The following is a 26,520-nucleotide window of genomic DNA, read 5'->3' as shown; positions in this document are numbered from 1 at the left end:
AATTACATTTGTAAATTATTTTTAACAGTTGTTACCAGGAAATAAAACTTCTTAAATATTTAAAATGTTTAAAAACTTTTTCTTCTGAAACTGTTACCTTGAGAATAATTTATTAAACTTTTCTTCATAGAAACTCAGACTGTCAAACTCAGTTTTTGGTCTGTGACCAGTATTTCTTTATATCATGCTAATTAATGGTAGTACTACATTTTGTAATAAAATGTCTGAGGCTGTATTCTTTGAGTTATTGTGGTTCAGTTAGTACTCTTTGGAGTAAAAAATTACTGTAAACTTTAAGTTTTATGCAGAGATTTTAAGACTCTTGCCATTAGGCTTTCAGTACGCAACTCAGAGTGAAAAATAATTAAAAGACAAAGCAAAATAAGTTTTGAGTGAGAAGACATTGGTTAGAAAAAAATGTATAAATCCATATTCTCGTGCTTTAGTACAGACACAGTGCTAACAGCAAACAAAATCGAAAGAGAATGTGGCCACAGCACAGAGATTCATATCAAGTATTAGATAAGGTTGGATGGAATAACTGACAGCAGGGATAGGTATTCTATTAAAATGGAAAAATTGTCTAAAAAACCTTTTTAAGATTTTTGTTTTTTAAAAAGAAATGTCCTTTGGTCATATAACTTGACAGCATTCCTCATTTTTTTCCTTTCTTATATAGTACATTTTACCTGTATTGCTAACAGTTCAAGCATGATCATTTTTACCTCTATGCTTTTCTTCAGAATATACCTTCACCTGGAATGCCCTTGCGCTGGTCTCCATTGCTTCAAATCCTCCTTTTACATGAATGTTTTGCAATCTCTCTGAGCTTCAGTTTTCCCATCTGCAAAATAATGCAACTGAGTACATCCCTCAGATCTCTAATATTTTCCAGTCCTGAAATCCTGTGAGTCTGGTGGCACTGTAAGTTTCTTGTAGCCATACTTAGCCCATTGCAGTTTCCTCTAGAAGTGACATCCATTGAAGTATTGAGTACACAGAGGTCATTCTGATTTCTTTGAGCTCATGATCAAAAGAGTATCAACTTGAAATTAAACAGACCTCAGTTTAAATCTCAGGTTAGATATTTATTACTTAACCTGATTGCCTGTGTGATTTTTGTCTAGGTCTTTTGTAGATGTTTTTCAGTTGATCTTAGTATTTTTCTTGGCTTGAATTAAGCAGACATCAGTTTAAATCGCAGGTTAGTTATTTATTAGCCTGTGGCCTTTGACCATTGACTTCTTTTATTTCCTTATCCATAAACGGTAATACCATCACTTCCCTTGATTGGTTATTGTAAGAAGATGAGGTAAGGTATGTAAAGCACCTGGCACATTGTAGATTTTCATTAAAAAGGCAGCCATTATTATGATAGGGTTCCTTTCACATGCAAAGTTATGAGATTCTTTGAAAGTGCTGTGCTGTGTAGTGGAAAGAGCATGTGCCTTGGAACCAAGCAGACCTGGGTTGGATTCTCTCTCTGCCTCTCACTAGCGGTGTGGCTCTGGACAAGTCACTTTTCATTGTGTTTCCGTATTTAGTATTTCTGGACAAAGCAGCCTACTTTGAGAATTTGACATAATGTATATCTAGCACAGTGTCTAGTACTTTGACAGTGTTTGCACTTGTGAATAATAGCTGTTATTAGAGCTGTTCAAAAGAATGGATATGTGAACTTAAGTGAACTTCAAATTTTAATAAAAATAAGAGCATGTTGTGCCCCAACAGGTGTACCTAAAAGGGTATGGACTGGGAAATGGGAGTCTTACATTCTGCCCTAATTGAGGGTGTTTTTTTGTCTAGGTCTGTTGTAGATGGTTTTTATTTCTTTATATTTTTCTTGGCTTTAAGTAGTCACGTTGTTCCCTTCTGAAACATGGGGAAGGATAAGAAACCGCATTCTCAGTATGTCCATAAGCCATTGTTTTTAGCTTAGTTTGTTAGAACATGGTGCCGATGAGGCACCAAACTTCAGTTTTGAACTGCAGTTAGGTTAGTTCAGCTTGGCTGAAGAAAACGTTCCAACTTTGACCAGTTGTCTAGCATTTATGTCATTGGTTGTAAGAAATGAAAGTTTACCAAGCTTACTAATTCAACAGAGTCAGTCACTGCTGGAAAGCTAATTCTGTGTTCTGTTACACTGTTAAAGATAGTACAGACGGTCTCCTGTTAGGATGGTTCGACTTAGGATTTTTTGACAGTGGTGTGGAAGTGACAAGCGTTCAGTAAACTCAGCTTCTGGCATTACCTTCAGCAAAATCCATTGTAAACCAAGGAGCATCTATAATTTCATCTTCATTTATTTTTTTTCATATAATGACTTGGGTTCATTCCCTTAATATAAATATGTTGGCAATTATGAGGTTTTTTTGAGTTGGAGTCTCCCTGTGTTGCCCAAGCTGGTCTCAACTCCTGGGCTCAAGCTATCCTCCTGCCCCAGCCTCTGGGACTACGGGCATGTGCCGCTCCACCAGGCTCAGTCATCATTTATCTTAATGTATAAAGAATAACATTTAGAGAACAACATAAGGCTTTTGGTAACTATGCTGAATATTTATTTATTTATTTGAGATGAGTCTTGCTCTGTCACCCAGGCTGGAGGGCAGTGGCATGATCTCAGCTTGCTGCAACCTCTGCCTCCCAGGTTCAAGTGATTCTCCTGCTTCAGCCTCCTGAGTAGCCAGGATTATAGGCCTGTGCCACCATGCCCTGCTAACTTTTTTGTATGTTTAGTAGAGGGGGGTTTCACCATGTTGGCCAGGCTGGTCTCAAACTCCTGACCTCAAGTGATCTACCCACCTCAGCCTCCCAAAGTGCTGGGATTACAGGTGTGAGCCTCCACACCTGGCTGAATTTATTAATAGATTGTGTTTCTCTATATTGTTGAGGTCCTTAATAGCAATGAAAGGACCTACTTCAAATTTTAAGTTTAAAATTTCTTCTCACCTACCAGGTGTTATTTTTCATGGTATTTGTAGGGTCTTGTTTTTTCCCTTTATCCTTAGCAACTGATAGCTTTTCTTCCCTCTTCTGTAAAAGTAAAACCTATATTTTTACACCTGATTCCAACTTTGAATCTGAAACTACTCTTATGGATTGGATGAGAGGTCACTCTTTTGCCTTGCCCTCTTCTCAAGGCTAAAATAAATTCCTAGAGAGGAAAGACCAAGCATTTTCATTACTCATATTACATGTGGTTGATAGGATTTTTGTGAGCACCTGCCGTGCCTGCTTGGAAAGTGTGCTTACAACTCTATCTTTCTTATCTGAAACATCAAAGCTGTGAGTGAACTCTTCTGGAGCAAATGTCAACTTCAATGAGTGTCATTTTCAAAGATATATTTATCATGCTTTCCAGACATAAACGAATGTCCGCAGCTGGGCTTTAAAGTTGCAAGCTGAAATTCACAGGAGCCAGTTATGGCAGTATGGATACTTAATATGGAACGTAACTCATGCTTTGGGAAGTGTTGGCAGTTGAGAGACCGTAAATGAAGAGATTACTTAATATGCAGTATTACTGAGGATTCTGAAGAGAGTATGTTATCAGACACTACAAATTCGGTCAGCCCTTGGGAGTGTTGAGGAATGTTGTGCAAATTTAGTTAAGTACGATGATTAGTTTCTTTCAGCTTTAGATTCTATGAAGTTTTTGGCTGAGTACCATCTTAAGTTATCTAGGATTTTATAAAGGTAGGGATAATGGTTTCTACTAATGACAAATGTAAAGAAACACAAACATAAGCTAAGAATTACATATTTCATATATATCTATCAACATATATATGGGTTCCCTCTCCCCCTTTCTCTTAACTAACTATTTGGGAGTAATTTCTCCCAAATAATAATGGCAGTTTTTGGAGCCTATGTCTTAAAAAGGTAATTGTGAAGCAAACTAATACTCACACAGAAAATGACCTATGCTAAGTGGAAGGAGGATCAAGAGAGAAAAAATGGGTCTGAGTTCTTGAATCAATTTGCTAGGACACATCTGGAAGAAGATAAGATAAACTAATGGAGGCAGGAGGCTGATTTATTTGTCTCATGTGGCTCATAACTTTACCTCTTAGAAGGGCCACTGAAGAATTCCTCTTTTTTTACTCTGTTACCTGGGAGTAGAAATACTTTCTCTTTGTCCATCTCACCCAGTCTCCTGTTTCTGAGAAAATTCTTTCTTTTGGATTGGTGGGTAGTGTTTCTGGCACGGATTTTGGATAAGACCAAACAAGGTGGGTAGGAAGAGATGAGTGGGAAGACTGTAGGAGATGACACATGGCCTTTCCCCCTCTGTGGAGCACATTGGTGTGGTGAGTACTACAAATTTAAACTTGGCAAGCTCTGTTTGCTTAAATTTGTCTTTAGGATCAATAGAGAATAGGGTGGACAGTCAAGTTCAGTGGGCTGAATATCGGCAGACCTGCTTCTTTTGATTGCCCCTTATATTAGAATGGTGGCTCTTTTAGTTCATAGAGCACTGTGGATCTGTAAGCTGTGGATTCTGGCCAGAACCATGCAATAAGCAGACAGTTTTGCATACAGTTGAGTAATTGACCCACGGACTACTCAGTCTGTGGACCTCAGGGTGTAATTCCCAGTATCAATGTGTGTGGGGGTTATTTCACTATTCTTTGCTACAAATAATTTCTGTAAATTGCCCTTGGTATTTGCCTTGATGCAGATTCCAGAGATGTCTGGAAAGCAAGTATAATAGGTATAGGTCATTGTACAGGAAAAGGCTTTGCTTAAACAAGTGCCCGGTTCAGGAAAAGATATGTTTCCTGAAGAAGATACTTTTTTTTTTTTTTTTTTTTTTGAGACAGAATCTCGTTCTCTTGCCCAGGCTGGAGTGCAGTGGTGCGATCTCGGCTCATTGCAACCTCCACCTTCTGGGTTCAAGCGATTTTCCTACTTCAGCTCCCAAGTAGCTGGGACTACAGGCACCCACCACCATACCTGGCTAATTTTTTATATTTTTAATAGAGACGGGGTTTCACCGTGTTAGCCAGGATGGCCTTGATCTTCTGACCTCATGATCTGCCTGCCTTGGCCTCCCATAGTGCTGGGATTATAGGCGTGAGCCACCACACCTGACCGCAAGATACTTCTTACACAGAGGCTGCCATCGCAGAAGCTTGTGTTGTACTATCGACCCCCATTTTGGGTCATTTTTTATCAGAAAGATGAGTTGTTCTACAGCTACAGATTGTGTGAATAACCCTGGCCAGCATCTCTAAAGCTTGTCAGCTGCTTCATGAGTGAGTACCCCTGTTCACAGAGGAGATCAGGTGAGTGTGCAGGTCTGAACTTACTACTGCAATGGGAAGGTCAGCTCAGAGAGCATTAACTTTGGATACAGATGATAACACAACAAAACTATTACCTCATATCTACGTCGCTATGAGCAGACTGGGAATAGGGTAATAGTGCTTGGAGTTGGCAGAGGTGCAACAGTAGATGGCCATGGGTGCTGCTTTGGAAGGGCCTAAGGATACAGTTGTTGAATGATTGTAAGAACAAGAGAAAGGTGGAGTCTCAATAAGGCAGCCGTACAATATGTTTATCAAGCCTTCAATAGGTTTAGTATATACTCCTTTGGTGCATGCTTACAAGTTTACTGAACTATAACCAAACATCCCACTGGGAAATGTTTTGAATTGATGTGAGAATTTGACATTAAGTAGCAACTTGGGACATCAGAGAGGCCTCAAAAAGAAAAAAAAGTTAACAAGAAATTAGTGATTAGGTTGAAAGAGACATTCTACTCCTACTACCTAGAGAGCATAGATAGAGAAAAATAAGCACCTTCTATACCCATACCAGGACTTAGGCAGCTGCTGCTTGCAATAGCTGTAGGCCTAGTCCTCATGCACCTTACAGAGAACGAGTCAGTACAAGCTCAGACCCAGTTGATAAGAATGAACCAAAATGAATTAAAAAGTCCCTGTGGTTGGAGCTATATGGGTAATAGCTTTACCAAATATTTGTGTAGCCAATTGTAGTTTATGGTGCAAAACACTAAAATCCCTCCACAGAATCTCTGGGGTAAACATTATTTTCATTTTTTTCAGATGAAAATAGTAACTTTTCAGATGAAAGCTTATAGCTAACACTTGATTTTTGAGATTTATATATATTATATATCAGTTAAAATAGCTTTAAGATTCTAAAAATGTAAGCTTATTTTTTCCTCTTTAAGAGGAAGTGATATTTTTATTACATGCATGGGATTGAAGGGGTGTGTTATTAAAAGTAGAGCATTGGACTAGAGATTGGGGAATTACTGCTTCTGGTCTTGATGCTGTCAGTAACTGAATGTTACTCAGGGTCTCTTTTTTTTCTCAAGTATAAATTGAGTCAAGCTTACGGGGATTTTTCTAGGATGTGTCTCAGTTTCTCAGTTTCTCAGATGGGTTTCAGCAACATTCCCAGTGGCTGTCAGTTGTTAGAAGGATGCAGCTGGCTCTGGCATTTTCAAATAGAAAGTCTTCTTGTCTTCCAAGAAGGGAGTCGTAGTTTTTTCCTTCAAAGAGCACACACAGCATTTGATCTGTAGCCTTTCCCTTTTCCATCTTACTTCCATTCTGGTTTGGGCCCTGAGATACAAGTAACAGTTCAGGTATAGACTATTTAGTTCACTGATGTATCACAGGGCCTTGATTAGTGCCTGGCCTGGGAGACATTTGTTGAATGAATGACTTAATATATAGGAGCTTGCAATCTAGTGGAAAGGCAGAAAGGTGAATGTGGAAAGGCTAATTCCTGTTCTTTCATTGAGACTGTATTGGAAGTTTGAGAAAGGAACAGCAGGCACAAGGAATGGTAGCTTTAGGTAGGCAGGGTTGGAATGGAGTGGACAACTGTTTTGGTCAGTGAAGGCTTGGATGTTTAGACTGCGTCTTGAAAGGTGACTCCCTCCCAATGGGCCAGGAGAGAGGGCAATGTAGGCGTGTGTAAAGGCAAGGAGATGGGCGTAGAACAGGATATGTAATATTAAAGAAAAAAAACTGTAGAATTTGAGGTTGGAGAGTTAGGCCATCACCAAATGATGAAGTCTTGAATGCTGTACAAAGAATTTTAATTTTTCTGTAAACAGACAGTAGCTATTGAAGAATTTGAAGTAGGGAGTTACCATTATCACATTTGCATTTTAAGCGGATGGTACAGGAATTAGGGCAGGAGAAATGGGATGAGAGAAGAGAGGAATTCATTAAATATTTAGGGATTGATGAAGTCAGAGCTAAGAATGAGAGAGAAAGAAGAGTTAAGAACAAGCCCTATGTTTGAATTTAGGAAGCTGGGTGTTGGTGGTGTCATTAATGAGGTAAGGAAGGCAGGAGAAAGAGGAGATATGTGGCAAACATGAGTTCAATTTTGGACACTTTGGGTGTGAGGTGCTTCTGGTTTGCCAGAAGGAAGGTGTTCATTAGGCAATTCAGTGTGGAGACCGGGCTTCTGGGAGATAGGTCTTAAGCTCGAGCGAATGCATTTATTAATGGAATTTATTAGTTTATCAACAACAGTTAGAAATCAAGAGATTGGATGAGAGTGCCAGTACAAGGGCACATAGAATGAGAAGGGCCCTTCAGCATTGAAGTGCAGGCAGGAGAGGGGAAGCTGCAAAAGAGATAAAATGTGGCCAGAGTCCTAGGAGAACCAGGACAGCAGGATGTCAGAAAAGCCAAGGGAGGGCTTTCCAGAAGACGGGAGTGGCCAGAGGTGTTAGATGCTAAAGGGAAGCCATATAAATAAGGCATTTTATAAATATAAAATATTTATTTACGTAAATATCAAAAGTTATTTATTTGGTCATTGGTGACTTCTACCAGAGAATGTTCACTGTTGCACTGAGGGTAAAAGCCAGAGAGTGGTGAGTTCAGGAAGTGGAAATGGGAAGGAGACCCTTGATACAGGAGGAGGATCACTCAGTTACTTGAAATGGAAATCCTGGGGTCCTCCTTGATGACTTCTGCTTTACTCCCACATCTACTCAGATACTGGGTAGTGATGCTGAGGGATGTTTGAGTGGGATCTTTTTTTTTTTTTTTTTTTTTTGAGATGGAGTCTCACTCTGTCGCCCAGGCTGTGGCGTGATCTCACTGCAAGCTCTGCCTCCCGGGTTCACGCCATTCTCCTGCCTCAGCCTCCTGAGTAGCTGGGACTACAGGCGCCCGCCACCACGCCCAGCTAATTTTTTGTATTTTTGGTAGAGATGGGGTTTCACCATGTTAGCCAGGATGGTCTCGATCTCCTGACCTCGTGATCCGCCCACCTCGGCCTCCTAAAGTGCAGGGATTACAGATGCGAGCCACCGCGCCTGGCCTTGAGTGAGATCTTGAGACTCAGACTTTTTGGGTTTGAATCCTTCCTCTGCTACTGATAAAGGATCTGATCCAGGGCCAGTTATTTAATCCGGCTATGCTTCAGTTTTTTCACCTATAAAATAGAGATACAAAAGTATCTATCTCATAGGCCTGTGAAGGAGTAAATAAGTGAAGTGCCTAGCTTAGTGTAGCGCCTGGCACATAATAAGCACTCAGTGAATGTTAGTATTTTAAATCCTAAATACCTTTTAAGTGTGTTCTCCCCTGGATTACCATAATAGCTTTTTTTTTTTAAAGTTTATTAAAGTAAATTGTTGTAGAGTAATTTACATGCCCTGAAATTCATCCATTTTAAGTTTACATTCCAACACTTTTTTTTTTTTCTAGATAGGGTCTTGCTCTGTTGCCCAAGCTGGAGCACAGTGGCATGATCATGGCTCATTGTAGCCTCGACCTCTTGGGCTCAAGCGATCCTCCCTCCTCAGCCTCCCGAGTAGCAATTCAACACTTGATGAATTTACTGAGTTGTGCAAACATCACTACAATGCAATTTTAGAATATTTTTATCACCCCAATAAGATCTCTTGTGCCTGTTTACAGTTAATCCCTATTCCCACCCCAGCTCTAGGCAACTACTTAATCTACTCTATAGGGATGCTTTTTCTGGGTGTTTCATATAAATAGAATCATTCAATATGTGGCCCTTGTGTTTGCTTCTTTCACTTAGCTTAATGATTTTTAGGTCTATCTGTACGGTAGCACATGTCATAACTTCACTGCTCTTTATTGCTGAGTTGTATAGTGTTGTATGGATATGTAAGATTTTGTTTATCCATTCACCATAGATAGACGTGTTTGTTTCCACCCTTGCTCTTATGAATAATGCTGCTATGAACATTCCTGTGCAAGTCTTTGTGTGGACATATGCTTAATAGCTTCTTAATTGGTCCTTTAGCCTCCTTCAGGGATCCTGCTTCTGTTCTTGTCCCCCTCCAATCTGTTCTTTACGTTGTAGCCAGAGTGATTTTCCTAAAGTGTAAATCTGATCGTTCCATTCCCCTGCTTAAAATCCTTCAGTAGTGCTCAGGTACCCTCAGGATCAAGTTCAAACTGTTTCAATTGAAGAGTTCACTAAGAATCTTCAAAATTTGGAATCTCTACCTTCCCTCCCCACCTTCTCTTTCACTATGCCCTCTCTCTATTTTCTTGCTTCAGCCATTTATTCATGTTGTTTCATTCATTCATTTAACCTTCATTCATTGAATTAACTAGGCTTAGTGAGGCTCTGGGAGTATAGCGATAGGACAGCCAAATCCTTGCTTTCAGGGAGCTTTCTTTCTAGTGAAAGGCAGATGGTAAACAAGCAAGTCTCAGGTAGTGGTTAAGTGCTGTAAAGAAAATAAAAAAGGATGACGCGATAGTAACTGTGGGAATGATGACTCTCAAATCCGCAAGGCTGTGTGTTCCTCAGAGCCTCTGCTCTATTGCCAGCTGCCTACTTGATATCTCCACTTGGATGTCTAACGGTGGCAAATTCTGGTTTTCATCTGTACTTTAATGTGATTTTTCTCACCCAGGAGCACTTTCATCCTACTGCATCTCTTCCTAGCTTTTACTCCTCCTTACCTTGTAAATCTTCCCTAATCCTCTGTTCCAGCCCTGCCTTCAAAGCCTGGCTACACATGCTGCCCATTGTGTTTTCTGTATACTTGCATTACATGCTGACTCACTCAGGTAGCACTCTTCATGTTGTATTTAAATGCCTGATGGTTGTTTATTCTGTTATGCTTTAAGCACTTGATAATTTTGAATACTCAGAGTCTAGCCTAGTTTCTGGCACATAGTTGATCCATCATGAAATCTGTTGAAAGAGCGATTGTATGTGGTTAGCTTTGAACAGGAGGGAGGGAGGGGAGAGGGAAGGAACACTTTCCTTCGGGACTAGAGGGAGGGAAGGAGCTAAGGCCCATTAATGCATGAATAAGTGTGTAGGATTAGGGGAGGAAAGTTGAAGTTTATGTAGCATACATTTCCCCAGAGATTACAATTTTGTGCATAGTATAAAATGAAGAGTGTAGTTATTTATAATGAACAATTAGCAGTGCATTAGAAAAAATAAAGGAGTAGTGCTGTGGGGTGCATCTCGAAATCTTAAAATTATTCTTCCTTCTGGTTTTATGGCTGTTAGATTTAGCCTAATTTCTTTAGGCCATTCGTCGTATGTATGGATATGGATGACTAAATTACTTGGATGTTATTGCACTGGTTTTTGATCTTGCTGTTTTATAATTGATTTTATTTTGATGTTGCTTTTCCAGCTTTCGGAAAATGTGATTGATCGAATGAAGGAATCCTCTCCATCTGGTTCGAAGTCTCAGCGGTATTCTGGTGCTTATGGTGCCTCAGGTATTGCTGAATTTTAATTTTAGGGTTTTTAGGAGATAAATTATAAGTGGAAGAAGTTGACTCAATAGTCAAGTTCTCTAGCATTCTGTCTTTCGTTATTTGGATGTTTAGCTTTTTATAAGGAATATTAGAAATCAGTATTGGGGTTTCTTTTAAAATGTTCTGTACTAAGAATGAAACTATTTTCAAACATTCTTTGAAAATTTTGTTTTCTCTTCCCACTCTTGAATCCTCTACTAGGCTTTGGAAAGTTACTTCATATCTTTTTGTATAAAATGGATTGCTTATAGGGATATTAGAGATTTAGGAAAATATTTATTTAAAAAATTGAACTTAGAAAATATTGATTTGCTATTTTCAAATTGTGAAGTATTCCAAATGATTTTATTTTCTAATAAATTTCTTCTAAGTTTATACAAGGTTTAGTTTGTCACAGTCAGTCTTAGTTATTGATGGAAATATGGTGGTAAATGAAATCCATAAAGAATTATTAAGCCTAATTTTATCTGTAGGTCCTGCTGGATAAGAGACTTAATGCTGTTTCTTCTCCCTTTTCTCTCTCCTGCCACACTCATCTGTTTATCCAATATTTTACTAAGCACCAGCTATGTGTCCAGCACTGTTCTTGATACTGCCCAGTTGATGGATAGATACGCTATTTATTGTGAAATGGCAACAAGAAAATAATTGGGATGATTAATTTTGGACTAAGTGAGATTTTCCTGTACTTATCAGAAAGGGGGAAATCTGGCTATAGACTGTGAAATTGAGAAAGACGAGATCCTGCCCAAATGCCATTCACTTGGGCCAATTGTGACCCCCCCCCCGCCCCGCCCCTTACTAATCATTAAGTCAGTAAACATGAATTGAGCTTCTGATACGTTTAGAGGAAAGGGTACCAAGATGAATAAGAATTACTTCTTGCCCCTTTGAAGCTTCTTGTTTAGTAGGAGAGTTGAGGATTCACAGTTAATTAACGCTAGATAGAAAGTGAGCATGCCTTCCTTGTTAGAAACCCTTGTTTTGGCTTCTGGACCACACTCTTGGTTTTCCTTTCACCCTACTTGCAACCCTCAGTCCAGGGTTCTTTGTTGATTTCTACTAAGTAATCTTGTCCCAATATACGGTTTTGAAATCATTATCTAGATGCCTGTGACTCCCAAAATTATATCTCTAGCCCTGACCTTTCCCTGAAATTCCAGACATTATAATAGACAACTGCCTACTTGAAACCTCCCCTTACAGATTCCTCAACTTGACATATCCCAAATCAACCTTTATTTTCACCCCCAGACTTGCTTTTCTTCTCTGTCTTTCCCACTAAATGGCACAGGTAGTCAGGTCCCCAATTGGGGATTCATCCTTGTTTTCTTTTTTCCTTATTCCTTACATCAGACTGTTAGCTAGTCTTGTCAACTACATCTCTAAAACATGTCTAAATATGTTCCTTTTGCATCTATCTCCTCTGCTGTATCTCCAATCCAGATAGATAACCATCGTCTTCTGCGGAAGTCTCTTAACTGGCTCCCTGCTTCACTCTTCCCCCCTGTGCTGTGCACACAGAAGTCCTCACAATCTTTTGAAGAAAAGCAAATCAGGTCAAGTCATGTCCCAGTGGTGGCTCTCCATGGTACACAGAATATAGTCTGAGCTGCTTCCCTGGGCTTCCATCATATATCATGACTGGTCCCTCTCTGCCTTCCAACATCATCACATTATTCATCATCTCCTATCACCTTTCCTCTACTTATTCACTGTGACTGCTATCTTCACTAGAAGAGAAGCTCCAGGGACCTTATTCCTCATCTGTTTGTTCACAGCTGAATTCTTAGCTCCTAGGATAGTGTAACCTGCTTCTTAGTAAGTGCTTATTATCTGTTGAATTAATTTAAGGGCATTATCCATTTTAAAAGTAGCTACTTTTGTTCATTCTGGAGAGTTCTATACATTTAATTCAGGTGACATATATTGAATGTTTCTATTATGTAAATAAATAAGCCAGGTTTTTCTTTTTTTTTTTTCTTTTGAGATGGAGTCTCGCTGACTCCCAGGCTGGAGTGCAGTGGCGTGATCTTGGCTCACTGCAAGCTCCGCCTCCTGGGTTCATGCCATTCTCCTGCCTCAGTCTCCCGAGTAGCTGGGACTACAGGCTCCCACCACCACGCCTGGCTAATTTTTTATATTTTTAGTAGAGACAGGGTTTCACCGTGTTAGCCAGGATGGTCTCAATCTCCTGACCTCGTGATCCGCCCGCCTCGACCTCCCAAATTGCTGGGATTACAGGTGTGAGCCACCGTGCCCGGCCAAGCCAGGTATTTTGAAAAGATGCAAAAATAGGAAAAAGTTTTTTTTGACAGATAAACTACATATATAACAAGACTATAAGGGAGGTAGAAACATAGTATAAAAGAAACCTAGGAGATACTGAAAATAAGTTTATCAAATATTTTGGCTTAAGAAGATGCCTTGTCGTGCAGAAACAAATGACTGTCCAGTTTATTAAAATGCCCAACAACTGCACTTCCAGTCACTCGGGTCTTGCATATAAATACCACTGCATACAGTGAGCACATCTAGCTGATGATAAATATACCTTTGCTTCCTCCTCTTCCTCAAAATGGTGAATCTGTTCTTATCTACATGTATGAACTTAAAATACGGAAAATGTTAAGGAGCAAATGGTTTGTAACTTTGTAAGTACTTATGACGTGTATCTTTTTGCTTATGAATATTCTGTGCTATAACCATTGTTTCTGTAGTTTAATTAAAACATTTTCTTGGTGTTAAAAAAAGAATGATGATATATGGATACATTTAAAATTGGAATTTGTTCTAAAGTATGATTTGTTGTAGGTAGATTTTTTTTCCTACCTCCTGTGTTACGGAGTTAGCGTGATGATCATGATGATTCAATATACTGAAGTAATGATAGATGACACTTAAAATTTATTACATTGTAGGTACTCTGCTAAATCCTGTGTACATCTTATCTCATTTCATCCTTATAACCCTATGAAGAAGGACCTGTGATAACCCATTTTATGTAGAAAGAAACTGAGACTTGAAGTGATTAATTATTTTGCCCAAAGTCACACAGCTGGTGAGCAATGGAGATGAGAGTTACATTCAAGTTTGTCTGACTCCAGAGCAAATGCTGTTAACCACTTTGTCTTATTTTAATTTGAATGACATCTTGCTTTAGAAAGGACGTGATAGAAACTAGTTGGAATGAAGGAGCTGCTTTTTAGTGATGTTCTGCTTGAACTAAGGAAAGAACCCGTTGTCTATAAGTAATTGTTGGTTGTTCTAGCTTTTTCCCATATTGGCCTGAGTGGAAGGAGAGAAAATGTTTTCTTTCTTGGGTTGTTTTGATATTTCGAGAGAGTGGGGATGGGTCGGGAGGTTTTCTATGAGTGCCTGTGGTGTGTCTGGCCCGAAGAGCATGCCACTGATGTGAAGAGTTCTGGCTTTGCTGAGGGACCCATCCCTTCTCACTCCCCATTTGAAATGACTGATGAACTCTTTGGTCCATGACCAGCTGTGACCATCCTGGGCACTGAAAGCTCTTAGAATGCCATCTTGTGGGCTGGGCTTGGTGGCTCATGCCTGTAATCCCATCACTTTGAGAGGCTGAGGTGGGAGGATCACCTGAGGTCAGGAGTTTGAGACCAGCCTGCCTAACATGGTGAATCCCTATCTCTACTAAAAATACAAAAAATAGCTGGGCGTGGTGGCACATGCCTGTAATCCCAGCTACTCAGGATACTGAGGCATGAGAATCGATTGAACCTGGGAGGGGGAAGTTGCAGTAAGCCGAGATTGTGCCACTGCACTTCAGCCTGGGCAACAGAGTGAGACTCCATCTCAAAAAAAAAAAAAAGTATGCCATCTTGTGTTTTAGTGGTCAGGCTAGAACTACACTTTCCAAATGGTAGCCACTAGTCACATGTGGCTCTTAAAAGTTAAGTGAAAATTAAGTCAATGATCAAATGAAAACTTTAGCTCTGAAGTTGCACTCTTTACATTTTATGCTCAGTAACCGCATGTGGCTTTTGACTACCATATTGGAAAGTGTAGATATAGGGCATTTCTATTATTGCAGACAGTTCTGTTGCATAGCTCTGATCTGGAATACACCAGTGCTTTTTATTTTCTATCTGCACCATGATGTGAAAAAGACTCAACAAGGCTCATAGGACAGGTTCTTTGAGTACATGATTTCTCTCACCCTTTCCAACCTAACCCAAGAAAAGAACTAAAATTTGGCATGCTATTTTGAAATGATCTTGCTTTAGGTTAAGAATGCAGTTCAACTATGTGTAAATTAACAAAGTATTTATTCTTCTTAGAATTAAAAAAATAGCCTTATAAAAGCAGGAAGCTTGAACATTTATGTTTTGTTCTGAGTTTGTCTCATTTAGGAGTTTTAGTTAGTACTCAATAATAGATTTCTTATGATTTAAAATTTAGATGTGTTATGAAATAATTTTTCAAGCCTACAAAAATGTATTGATAAAAATGTCACTCGCCTTTTTTACATTTTTCAGTGTGAAGTAAATTATATATTAAATGTGAGTTGAATTTTAAGTATTTATTAAAAAGCCTTCTTTCTCACAGGACTCTTAGTCATACCAGCCCTAGGCTATTCATATGTGTGAATATAGGGCAGTGTATTTGATGAACTGAGAGCCCTAGGATTTCTGTATATAGGAACTCAATTTTGTCATAAAAATAGTTTTGAGAATACATTTTATACTATAAGAAAGTGGGTTCCTCTGAAGACTTTACTGAAACTTTTTTTTCATAAAAAATACAATTTTTTTGCTAAACCTTGAACCAGATCAGTGGCTCGTTGCAGTAAGTATTCGCATGTAAAGCTGTTTGGGCAAAATAATATACTGTGTGACACACAGCAGATTGTAATGCCACTTTAATAAATGAATGTGCTCTCAATAACTTAACTGTGTCCTTGTTGCCTCAATTTTTTTGCTGCGTTATCTCAACTATATTGGTTTGCTTTTATACCAGATAATTTTTTTCTTAGGCTGACATAAGGAGATGTCATTGCATATAGTTATAAACTTACCTTTTCATTAACATCTTGCATCTTTTGATTTTAAAAAATCAATTTTGGGTACTGATTGTTTCCTTTCAACCTGATCTTTTAGTTTTTCTGGCTTATAATGAGGTCAGACCTCTCATGGTTGACCCTACCTACCGCTGAAGAAACTGTCCCCAAATCAATATGAAGAAATAGACAGGAAATGATATTAGGAGATGTTTTGTTGTTTTCGTAAGCTACTGGCAACCAGATAAAAATGATGAATCTGGAAAAAAACAAGACAAATGACCTAACTTTTGTTATCATCCTCACTGTAGAAGTTTCTCTGTAAATTTCTCGTCATTGTGAAAAATAAGAAAGATTTGCCAGTTTGTGTTAAGTATATCACTGAGATCACTAAGTATTTGGCAGCCTTAACAAATTGCAGGAAACCAATTTGAGCAGGAAATAGCACAGCCTAAACTAAACAGCCAATTTTGGGAAACAGATTCATGTATAAGTTCTGTGTATTTTTCTCCCAGAATCTGGCCCTCCTAGTTATTTTTAAACAGCTCTTTAAGGCTCATTTAGACATAACACTGTAGGGAGAGTTCAGAGAAAATAAGCTTATTCCTTTGACTCGAGTTACAAGAACTAAACATCTAGGTTTCCAACTTTTAATATGTGAAACTTTGTGGATGCCAGTGTCTCAACTGTGTACTTTTTTTGTGGGCTGTAATGGTTGATTTGCCTGACTGTTCCTAATAGTAAGAAACCTAATTGCTATTGAATTAAAGGCATTAAATCTAATTCTCTAAGTCAGCATATTCTGCTCTGAAAAAGAAATCTGCCAACAGTCTAGGGTTGAAGAACTCATGGTTAGTTCCATCAGTCAACAAGTGTTAGCATGGCCGCCATCTTTGACCTTCAAGGAATTACTAGTTTGGTCAAAGCATATTTAATGTTACAGTGTAGTGAATGAGTACTAGTTTAGTCGCTTCCTCTGTTAATATTTTTGAGAAGGTGAATCAACATGTGAGTGAGATAGAATGTATAAGAGGTATGGGAAGTGCTTTAGGAATTTAGAGAAAGAGTGTCAGGAGCTTTGGCAGGCAGGCCTGGCATCAGGGGAAGTGAACTTGAGCCAAACTTGAGGCTAAGAGGGATGGGAGGGGGGTTAGAGTAGAAGGTAATCCTGGTAGAGTTAGCACACAGACCAGATTAATTCAGATAAAGGTTTCTTGTAGGGTCTCATGGGTGGGTAGGTTGAAGTCAATGAGTTTAATTCTATCCTATAGGGCCTGGGCAGCTTCAGAGCTGTTCTATCTCATTTTAGGATGCAAGTCTGGAAAGTTACATTAGTTGTGCCTTCAGATATACCCAGATATTAGTAACATTTTTATTCGTAAAAATATAGTGCTGGTTTTCTTATTGATATTTTTATATCCAATAAACAAATCTGAGTGGTAAGAATATGTATTTTCCACCATAGTACTAAATAAAACCATTTTCATCTTCAGTTAAGTAAAGAAGCAGCCCCATAAGCATTTTTATTTGTCCGTAATTGGCCCTATTGCAAAAAGAAAGAAAGAAAGAAAGTTGCCCTCAAATGCGTGAGACAGCATGGCAGGCTAGGGTGTAACAGATGAGTTCTGAGCAGGGAAGGTGAATGAAGCAAGTGGATCCTTGGAAGGATAAGGTAAAGAAAGGATGTTAGTTGGAAACTAGCAATCAGGAAGGTCAGCCGCTGCCTGGTATAGGTAGAGTGGCAGGGCAGAGGAGGGCTTGGCTGGATATGGTAACTACTGCTCCATGGATGGGTAGTGACAGTCCTTGACTCACGCTTCAGTCCTTTTCTCCCCAGGCCTAGGACACCTTTTCTCTGTGCTACTTGATTCATCTCTATGTTGGATTTATTTTTGAGAATCCAGAAAACCTTTAGGCTGACTTTATTTTAAAATTGAGAGGAGGGCATAGAAAACTTCCTTTCTTGTCATTAGCAATGTGTTTTGTATTCCGTGGTATTTTAGAATGGTCAAAAGGGAGTCACACAAAGAAAGTGCTGCAGTGGGAGAGAGAATGTACTAGAGATAAAGCTTGGTAGGTTCTGAAACATCAGTGAGTTACATCTTCCGATCGTTTTCTGTGACTAGGAACTTCCACCCATTGATTTCCTAGTTAACGGATTAACCACTGGCTTCAGCTGCTTTATATTATGTCTTCAGAGGTCCCTGCCCTTGTTACTGCAGCAGCATTATTTACTTTGCATTGGTGCTTCTAGGTGGTATGAAATCAAGTGGGCCGGACACTCCCTACTTGCCCCTAAGTTACTAGAAAGAAGCAACTGTTTTCTTAGGTAGGTTGTATAATGTAGATTAGAAATATAGTAATGTCGTGGAGTCACAGTACTCAGGAGCTGGAAGTTAACTCAGGAGTTATGACCTAGTAGTTTCAATGACAGCAGAGAAAAAAGACGCTGTTTTAAAGAAGCTCCCCATTTTTGCTGCTGTAGATTCTGGACACTAACTTTAAATGGAATTATGGGATAGTGGATTGTATTTTCTCACAGAACAAGTGTTGTTATTTGTCATAACCAAGCAAATCATGGGTGTCACCAAAACTATATTAAGAAAACTAGATAAAACAGTGATATAAATTTTGTAATCATGCTTCAAGATTTGTGAAATAAAATACGGCATTGGTTAGTCAAGCAAAACTAATAGAATATAAAGCATAGGACATACTTAGCAATACTATTTTTGATTTAAATTTCATACATTTGTTGTAAACAATATTAACAATATTTTTGCCTTTCTTGGAATTTGACAGATTTGAGAGCATCATCTGGATGGCCCAAATCTCTTATAATAAGTTGCCCAAGGGAGTTTCAAATGTACATTTTCCTATTGCAAGCAGAGAGGTTCAAAATCAATCCATTGACTTTCCAGCTGTCAGCCAAATAGTAGGTTATTGTTGTTGATGATCTTGTTTTTCCTTGTTAAAAAAAAAAAAAAATTAAAAGTAAGGTCTGACCCAGCATTTCATTTCTTTCCTTTACCCTCTCCTGCCTCCCTGGTTTATTCAGAGTCACTCCTATAGTGTTCTGTATTAGGCCAAATCAGTGCTACCAGGGAACAGTAAGTGCTTTTAAGTCCCCCTTTTAAACCTTCTCTGCCCCCAGGGCTACTTGACACTTTGTTGACAGCTGTCACTGTACTTGAGTATTCCTTGAAAAGCCTCGGGTACCCATGTGGATCATTATAGAAGGATCTCCAAACTTTATCACCGAATTGCTATGGCATGCTTATGACAATATTCTGGTTCTATATGCCCTGCTTCCCCTGAATGAGTGGTTAATTGAAATATGGGTTTTAATTAGCCAGCATCAAATGATTGGAGCTTGAAATTACTTTCAGTTACAGGGTAGTCATGATAACTCACATTACTATAAAGATACAAGGTGTTTGAAACATCTGACAGATTGCATGGTGGGCAAGTACACGGCTGCCAGCAACCAACCCCTGTGTACTCACTGTGTTGGCAGGACTTCTTTCCTTTGTCAGCTGAGTGAGTGCGACTGCTTTCCTCCTCACTTCATGCACATGCACCTTGCTCTTTTCTCATAGGGCTTTTTTTTTTTTTTTTTTTTTTTTTTTTTGCTTGTCCACACCCATCATTGCTATAGTCCTGCAAGGGTCACTTGCAGACCTTGTCTGTATTTGATGAGTAGCAGTAGAGCCTTGCTCTGCATTTCCCAATTTATTATGTTACGCTTTGCAGTTTCTCCCATCCCTGGCATCATTGCCCTAGTCTGGCCACCATTATCTTTTTCCTGCATTACCCTGGCAGTCTCTTGCTTGGGGTCCCTGCCTTTAGTCTTGCATTCCCCGGTCTATTCTCACTGCAGCCCTAGTTTCTTTCCAAAGCATGAAACTAATCATGCCATTCCTCTGTTAGAAACTTGAGCCCTCCACCCCACCCTGGCCTTCCTCTTAGGATGCAGCCCAAATCTCTTACATAGCCAGCAAGGTCCTGTACAATCCATCTCCTGCTCGAGTCTTCTCTGGGAATCTCATGGGATTGAGCCCAAATACTGCTTTTGTACAAGACCTTGCTGGCAGACAGACCTTTGTCTGTTGTGTTGAACTTCTTTGTCTAGTCATATTGAAGTTCTTGTATATCCTCAGACTTATCCTTTTGAGTTTTTTTATTTTTGAGTTGGAGTTTTGCTGTTGTGGCCCAGGCTGGAGTGCAATGCCTCAATCTTGGCTCACTGCAACCTCCACCTCCCAGGTTCAAGTGATTCTCCTGCCTCAGCCTCCCGAGTAACTGGGATTACAGGCTCCCGCCACCACGCCTGGCTAATTTTTTGTATTTTTAGTAGACATGGGGTTTCACCATGTTGGCCAGGCTGGTCTCGAACTGCTGACGTCAGGTGATCCACCCATCTTGGCCTCCCAAAGTGCTGGGATTACAGGCCTGAGCCACCGCACCCGGCCTCCTTTTGGGTTTTTGACCGTGTTGTTCCTTCTGTCTGAATACTGTTCCAACTTCTAGCCCTGCCCCACTGCTATCTCACCTCTTACCTGCCTTTTGTCTAGCAAACTCCTGCTCATTGTTCAGATCCCTGCCTAGAAACCACTTACCCCAGGAAACTTTTCATGACACCCAGTCCTGGTGAGATGCCCCACCTGTGTGGGCCTGTGGTACCTGTGCACGTCTCTCGTAGCACACGTCACGTGGTTCTGCCATTGCCCGTTACACACCCCTCTCCTCCAGATCCCATAGCTTCTATTTTCTCATTGGTCCTCCCAGGACCTCCTCTTCTGGCACTTCCTTCAGCACTCCCCCTTGCTTTGGTGCTGAGCTCTCTTTGCCGAGGCCGTTATAGAACTGTGTGTGTTTGCTGCAGGTAAACATTGACCTGTTGAGACCAGATAATTAGGCAAAGCAGGAAAAGAAGAAGTCTCAGAGGGTCGAGGAGATTTCCTTCAAGAGCCATTTCCTCATTTTCTCAGTGTGGACTTTCCAAGTTGATACCATTTTGAAGAATTTCCTTTTCTTGTGTTACTAATTCTCTTTAGTACTGATCCTTGTAATAGTATGTACTTCATTGTGTTACAATTACATGTTTACTTGTCTGTTTTTCCCATTTGATTATGAGCCTTTGAAAGAAGTGAATGTTCGCTTCCCATGTTCTGTACGCTCAGCCACAGTGACCGTATTATAAAGTTAGGTGCCTCATAAATGTTTGTGGAATGCGTGAGCTAAAGCAAATCAGATAATGAAGCCTGATATGTACAAGTGCCTGTGTCCACTAAGAGGCAAGCAGGAAAAGGGGTCTTTCTCTTAGGTTGGTTCCACTGGGCATGGGTGTGAGTGTCTTCACCAGGCTCCTGATGGTGCTTATACAATGCCAGTTTCAGGTCTCAATCGTAGCAGACCCAAGGAAGCCCTTTTGGAAGAGGCACTTTCTTGAGTACCATCTGGGGAAAAGTACGAGTCTGTGGAGGAGTGGCTAGGGAGCGGGGCTCTGGATTTGGAAACATTGATGTGGAGGTTCATGTCCTCCTCCTAGTTACTAATTTAGTTTAGAAAGGAAATCATCCGTGTAGACTTGACAAGTTTTGGTGAGTGCTGTAGTGAGTTGGGATTTTCCCTTCTCGGACCCTCCCACTCTCAGTTCCTGCTACCCTCCTCACTTTCCTCCTCCATTGGGTCGAAGTTAATCTGACATTAGTACCTTTGTCCCCTGGAATTTTAGGCTAGGAGTTATAGGTGAGGTTTGGTTAGGGTGTCTAGAGGTAGGTCCCTAACTTGGAAAACAAGTTACCCCTGGCTCCCTTTTCTAGTAGAACCCCCTGCTCTCTTCCTGTTGTCAAAACTCTGGGACACTTGAGAGTGGAGCTTTTCTTCACTGTATCTTCTCCTATGTGGCTTTTCTCGTGTCTGATCTCAGCTTCTCACTTGAGGATCATGACTTATTTTCTTCTTGAAAGAGTGGTCTTTCTGCCATCATTCATTTCCTCAAGCCTCTGAGGCCTGCTCTTTGAAGTCTGGGGACTTTGGTGTCTGGAAGCCCAGGAAGGTTGCGGTTTGGTTTGGCTTCTGGGTAGGGGTTGGAAGGAAGGTCCAATGCTTGGGCCAGTCCTCCCAGTGTGGGGACGACTGGGAGACCAGGGAGCTAGCTCAGGGAGCTCCCTGTGTGCTCAAACACACAGAAGCATCTGAGGAGCCCTAACTAATAAAGAGCTAAGAAAACCTCTAGAATTTGCTTTAGCTCATATGGGCTTTTACCCAGTGCTTCCTTTTCACCTCATCACCGTGTGCTACAGTCACAGGGAATGCGTATAATGATGTCGGATTGGCTTCATTTGGTAGTTACGCTAAATTCTTCAGATGCAATTTGTTTCTTTTGTTGACATAGTGGTCATCTCATGACTTTAAACAATAAGATAAAATATTGATTGCTGTGTGTCAGTTTTGAGAATGGATCTGAGGAATGAAATGAAAATCAGTTATTAAAATCAGGATAAATTTGATTTAAATCAAAAATATTAAAGCAGCATTTAAGGTCAACAGCTCCCCCAAAAACATTGTTTTGTTATGCAACCAGCTAGGTTACGGATTCTGAATATCATCCTTATAATCATTTAAACAAATTATTTTAACAAAATACCTCTGGCAGCCCTCAATTCATTTCCCTTCTTGAAACTTATACTTTTTGGTGTGATGGCTCAGGCCTGTAATCCCAGCACTTTGGGAGGCCAAGGCAGGAGGATCCCTTGAGCCCAGGAGATCGAGCTTGGAAGTGTACTATGTTTGCATCCCTGCACTCCAGCCTGGGTGACAGAGTGACACCCCATCTCAAAGAAAAAAAAAAAAAAGAAACTTGTGCTTTTAGCAAGAAGAGATGGCTTTAACTGTGCATGCATACTTACAGTAAAAAATAAGGCCAATCACCTGTTTCTTTTTCCTTGGTAGGAAAAATGAGGCCAGCTAAGCAGCTTTTGTTTAATTTTGTGGGACAGCAAAGATACTCATTGAGCACAATATGTTTCTTTAATTTTTCTTAATAGCATGTTGTCTTCTCTGGGAATCTGATGGGATTGAGCCCATACACTGCTTTTGTGAAATTTTTTAAAACTTTTCTAAAAATGTTGCTTTAATATTCCATCTCAGAAACTTTTGAGAGTGGGTATTATAAGATTATGGGAAGTTATAATCCTGTTTTCATGATTCTTTGACCTTTGACATATTTTATTTTTTTAATAAAAAATCTTTAATGAAAATTAAATATATGTATGTGTATAATGAAAAAGTATTTTTGCTCAAGCTTGATAAACATACAAATAATAAATTTTTCCTCTAATTATTTTTTCCTGTCCTATTAAACATACCTCTACTGACATAGCCACTATTTCATAACCCATGTTCATCTTTTTTGCAAAAATGACATTTGCAAAAGTGATGACATAAAACTTGTTAAAAATGGTGATTTTAAAAATTGTTCATGATTGATTATAGGACTTTGAGCTGAAACCTTTTTTCTTTTTTTTTCTTTTTTTGAGACGAGGTCTTACTGTATCACCCTAGCTGGAGTGCTATGGTACGGTAATGGCTCACTGCAGCCTTGAACTGCTGGGCTCAAGGGGATTCTCCTATCTCAGCCTCCTGAGTAGCTGGGACTACAGGCAGGTGCCCCCACACTGCCAATTTTTAATTTTTTTTGTAGAGACAGGATCTTGCTATGTTGCTCAGGCTGGTCTCAAACTCCTGGCTTCATTCCATCCTGCTGTCTCAGCTTCACAAAGTGCTGGGATTATAGGCATGAGCCATTGAGCCTGGCCTGAACTGAAACTTTTTAAGGCTATGTTATATTTTGATTGAGAACTACCTTTTTCTCTCCATCCAAGTAAAATTCTTTTAGTTGAACAAACACCTCCCTATTCCCAGCCCTGCAGCATCATCTGTGATGTGCCTCAATAGGTGTGACTTGAACCAGTCGAACCAGACCCAATTGCAAAGGCCAACTGAAATCACCATCTGTGCTTTACTGGCAGTGATGTAATGTGATTGCATGCTTTCAGAAATAGGGCTACAGAGGAAATGAACCCCAGTTCTTCAAATGGGAAATGGAAAGGTGGTAGTTAAATCACCACTGAATAGAGGAGAGAGAGAGAGAGTGAGCTCATGTGGTGTATGTTTAGTGTTCAAAGGGCTTTTGCCATTTAATAGTTGTGTGATCATGGACAAGTTGTCTCATTTTTCTTCAGAATAAAATGGGGAGACTAATGCCAATTTCACATGGTTGCCATGGAGACTAAATGAGAAAATATACAGGTGCTGAGTGAAATATAGCAGGTGATCAATAAGTATCCTTTTCTTTTTTTTTTCTTTAACACAGAAGCATCCAGGGCCATAACTTCACTGCCACCTTTTACCTGTTCCACATTGACTCTTGCCAAGTGAACTACTTTCTGTCTACCCTCTTTGGCTTTCATTTGGTTTTCTGTGCCCTTGTTCCAACAAACATTTATTTATTTATTACTGGCTGTGTGCCAGACACTGTACTAAGTGCCAGAGTTTCAAAGATGAATAGGTCAGAGATGTGACTGCCGACTAACTCTGCATAGGGCGATCAGGGCAGACTTCAGGAAAGGGGTGGTGATGATGTTTGAGCTGAATATTGAAGGAGGAATAATAGGAGTTTACCAATCAGACGTGATGGAATTGGTGGTGGGGGCGAGGAGGAGAAAGGGCATTTCTTGGGAGAAGGATGATGTGCGATGATGGGTGCATTGGTTACAGTCATAAAGGGCTTGGTGATTTCTGTGAATTATAACTAGTTATATTTATTTGAAATGCACGTACTTGGTGGGAGATGAGGTTACAAGGAGTAAATACGAATAGACTGACAAAGCTAAGGAGTGAGGATTTGCTTCTATAGTAAATGGCTCTAACCCTACATTTTTTTTTTTGAGGCATAGTCTTGCTCTGTTACCTAGGCCGAATGCAGTGGTGTGATCATAGATCACTGCAGCCTTGACCTTCTGGGTGCAAACAATCCTCCCTCCTCAGTTTCCTGAGTAGTTTGGGTTACAAGTGTGTGCCACCACCACATTTGGCAGACTTTTTTCTTTTTTGTAGAGACGGGGTCTCACTCTGTTGCTCAGGCTGGTCTCTAACTCTTGGGCTGAAGTGATTCTTCTGCTCAGCCTCCCAAAGCACAGGCGTGATAACAGGTGTGAGCCACTGCCCTGGCTCTATCCTTACATCTTTATACTATTTTTAATTAGTATATATATGTGAGTATGGTGGGGGAGGAGTGAGGGAGAGATATCACCTCCAAAGTCACCTCAACAGAACTTTTCTTGATCCTATTTGCCTTCCTCTAAACTCACATGACATTTTATCTATATTTTTCTCTTGGCAGTCAGTATTTTATGTATACACACACATATAATTATATATAATTAACTATAATAAATTAAATGTATAACACAATTATGTTATAATTAATTATAATTTGATATATAACACAATTATATTAGAATTAATTATAATAAATACATAATAATTATAAACAATTATAATTAAATATGTAACAGAATTATATTATAATTAATTATAATAAATATATAACAATTATAATTAATTATATAACATAATTATAATAAATATATAACAATTATAATTAATTATATAACATAATTATAATTATAAATACATAACAATTATAATTATGATTACTATATAACATAACTATATTATTATATAACATAATTATAATTAATTATAATCAAATATATAATACAACTAATTATAAATATATAACAATTATATATAATATATTCAACTAATTATTCTAATTAAATAGATAATATAATTATAATTAATTATATAAGTATATTATAAACATATAAGTGTATGCAAAATTATATGTATATATTTTATATACATATCATTATATATTAAGAATACATAATTTTTGTTTTTTTAAAGAGATGAGGTCTCACTGTTTTTCCCAGGCTGAACTCAAACTCCTGGGTTCAAGTGATACTCCCACCTCAGCCTTCCAAGTAGCTGGGATTAAAGGTGAGTGCCACCATGCCAGGCCCCTCTACATTTTAAAAACGGTTACTTATTTATAACTCTGTTAGCACCTTTACTATACATTAAGCTCCTTGTGGGCAGAAGGCATACCTGAGAGCCCCTGGTTCCTTTGTGACCCATATGGCATCTGTCTGACCTGTAGAAGGTGCCCAAGAAACACTTGACAATGGAATGAATGAATGGATGGGCCTGTGATCATCCCCAGCTTCTTCAGAATACTTTCCACTTCAAAAACATGTTTGATGAAAGCAGTCAGTCACAAAAGACCACATACTAAATGATCCCATTTATAGGAAATGTCCAGTATAGGCAAATGTATAAAGAGCAGAAGTGGTGGTTGCCTAGGGCTGGGGTGGTGGTGGTGGTAACAAGGATAGGGAGTCACTGCTGATTGTTGCACAACTCTGAGGATATACTAAACACCATTGCATGGTACTTTAAATGGGTAAATTTTATGTTATACACATTTTGTGTCAATAAAGCTTTTGAAATACTTTTGAAATTTTGTCAAATTTTAACAAAAGTATCTTTAAATGCATTTTTTTCCTGTTTTTATGTTTACCGTATATACATAGGGACTTGCATTATATAATATTTATTGTTATTTTTTGAAGTTTGGACTGGGAGCTCATA

The 26,520-nt window shown here is 39.2% G+C and overlaps 1 protein-coding gene across 2 annotated transcripts in view; it reads left to right on the top strand.

The window, feature by feature from the left end:
- Positions 1-26,520, top strand: part of CHCHD3 (coiled-coil-helix-coiled-coil-helix domain containing 3) — a 298,477-nt gene that overhangs the window by 1,420 nt on the left and 270,537 nt on the right. For both annotated transcript variants that reach the window (XM_003813458.6, XM_003813459.6), the window contains exon 2: positions 10,643-10,730. In XM_003813458.6, coding sequence (XP_003813506.1) covers positions 10,643-10,730 — 88 coding nt within the window. The remainder of the gene's footprint in view (positions 1-10,642; positions 10,731-26,520) is intronic.

This window comes from Pan paniscus, chromosome 6, assembly GCF_029289425.2.
Source record: "Pan paniscus chromosome 6, NHGRI_mPanPan1-v2.0_pri, whole genome shotgun sequence".
In the NCBI taxonomy this organism is placed as follows: domain Eukaryota; kingdom Metazoa; phylum Chordata; class Mammalia; order Primates; family Hominidae; genus Pan; species Pan paniscus.
Note: the sequence above shows the minus strand (reverse complement) of the source record. Positions and strands in the feature narration are given on the sequence as shown.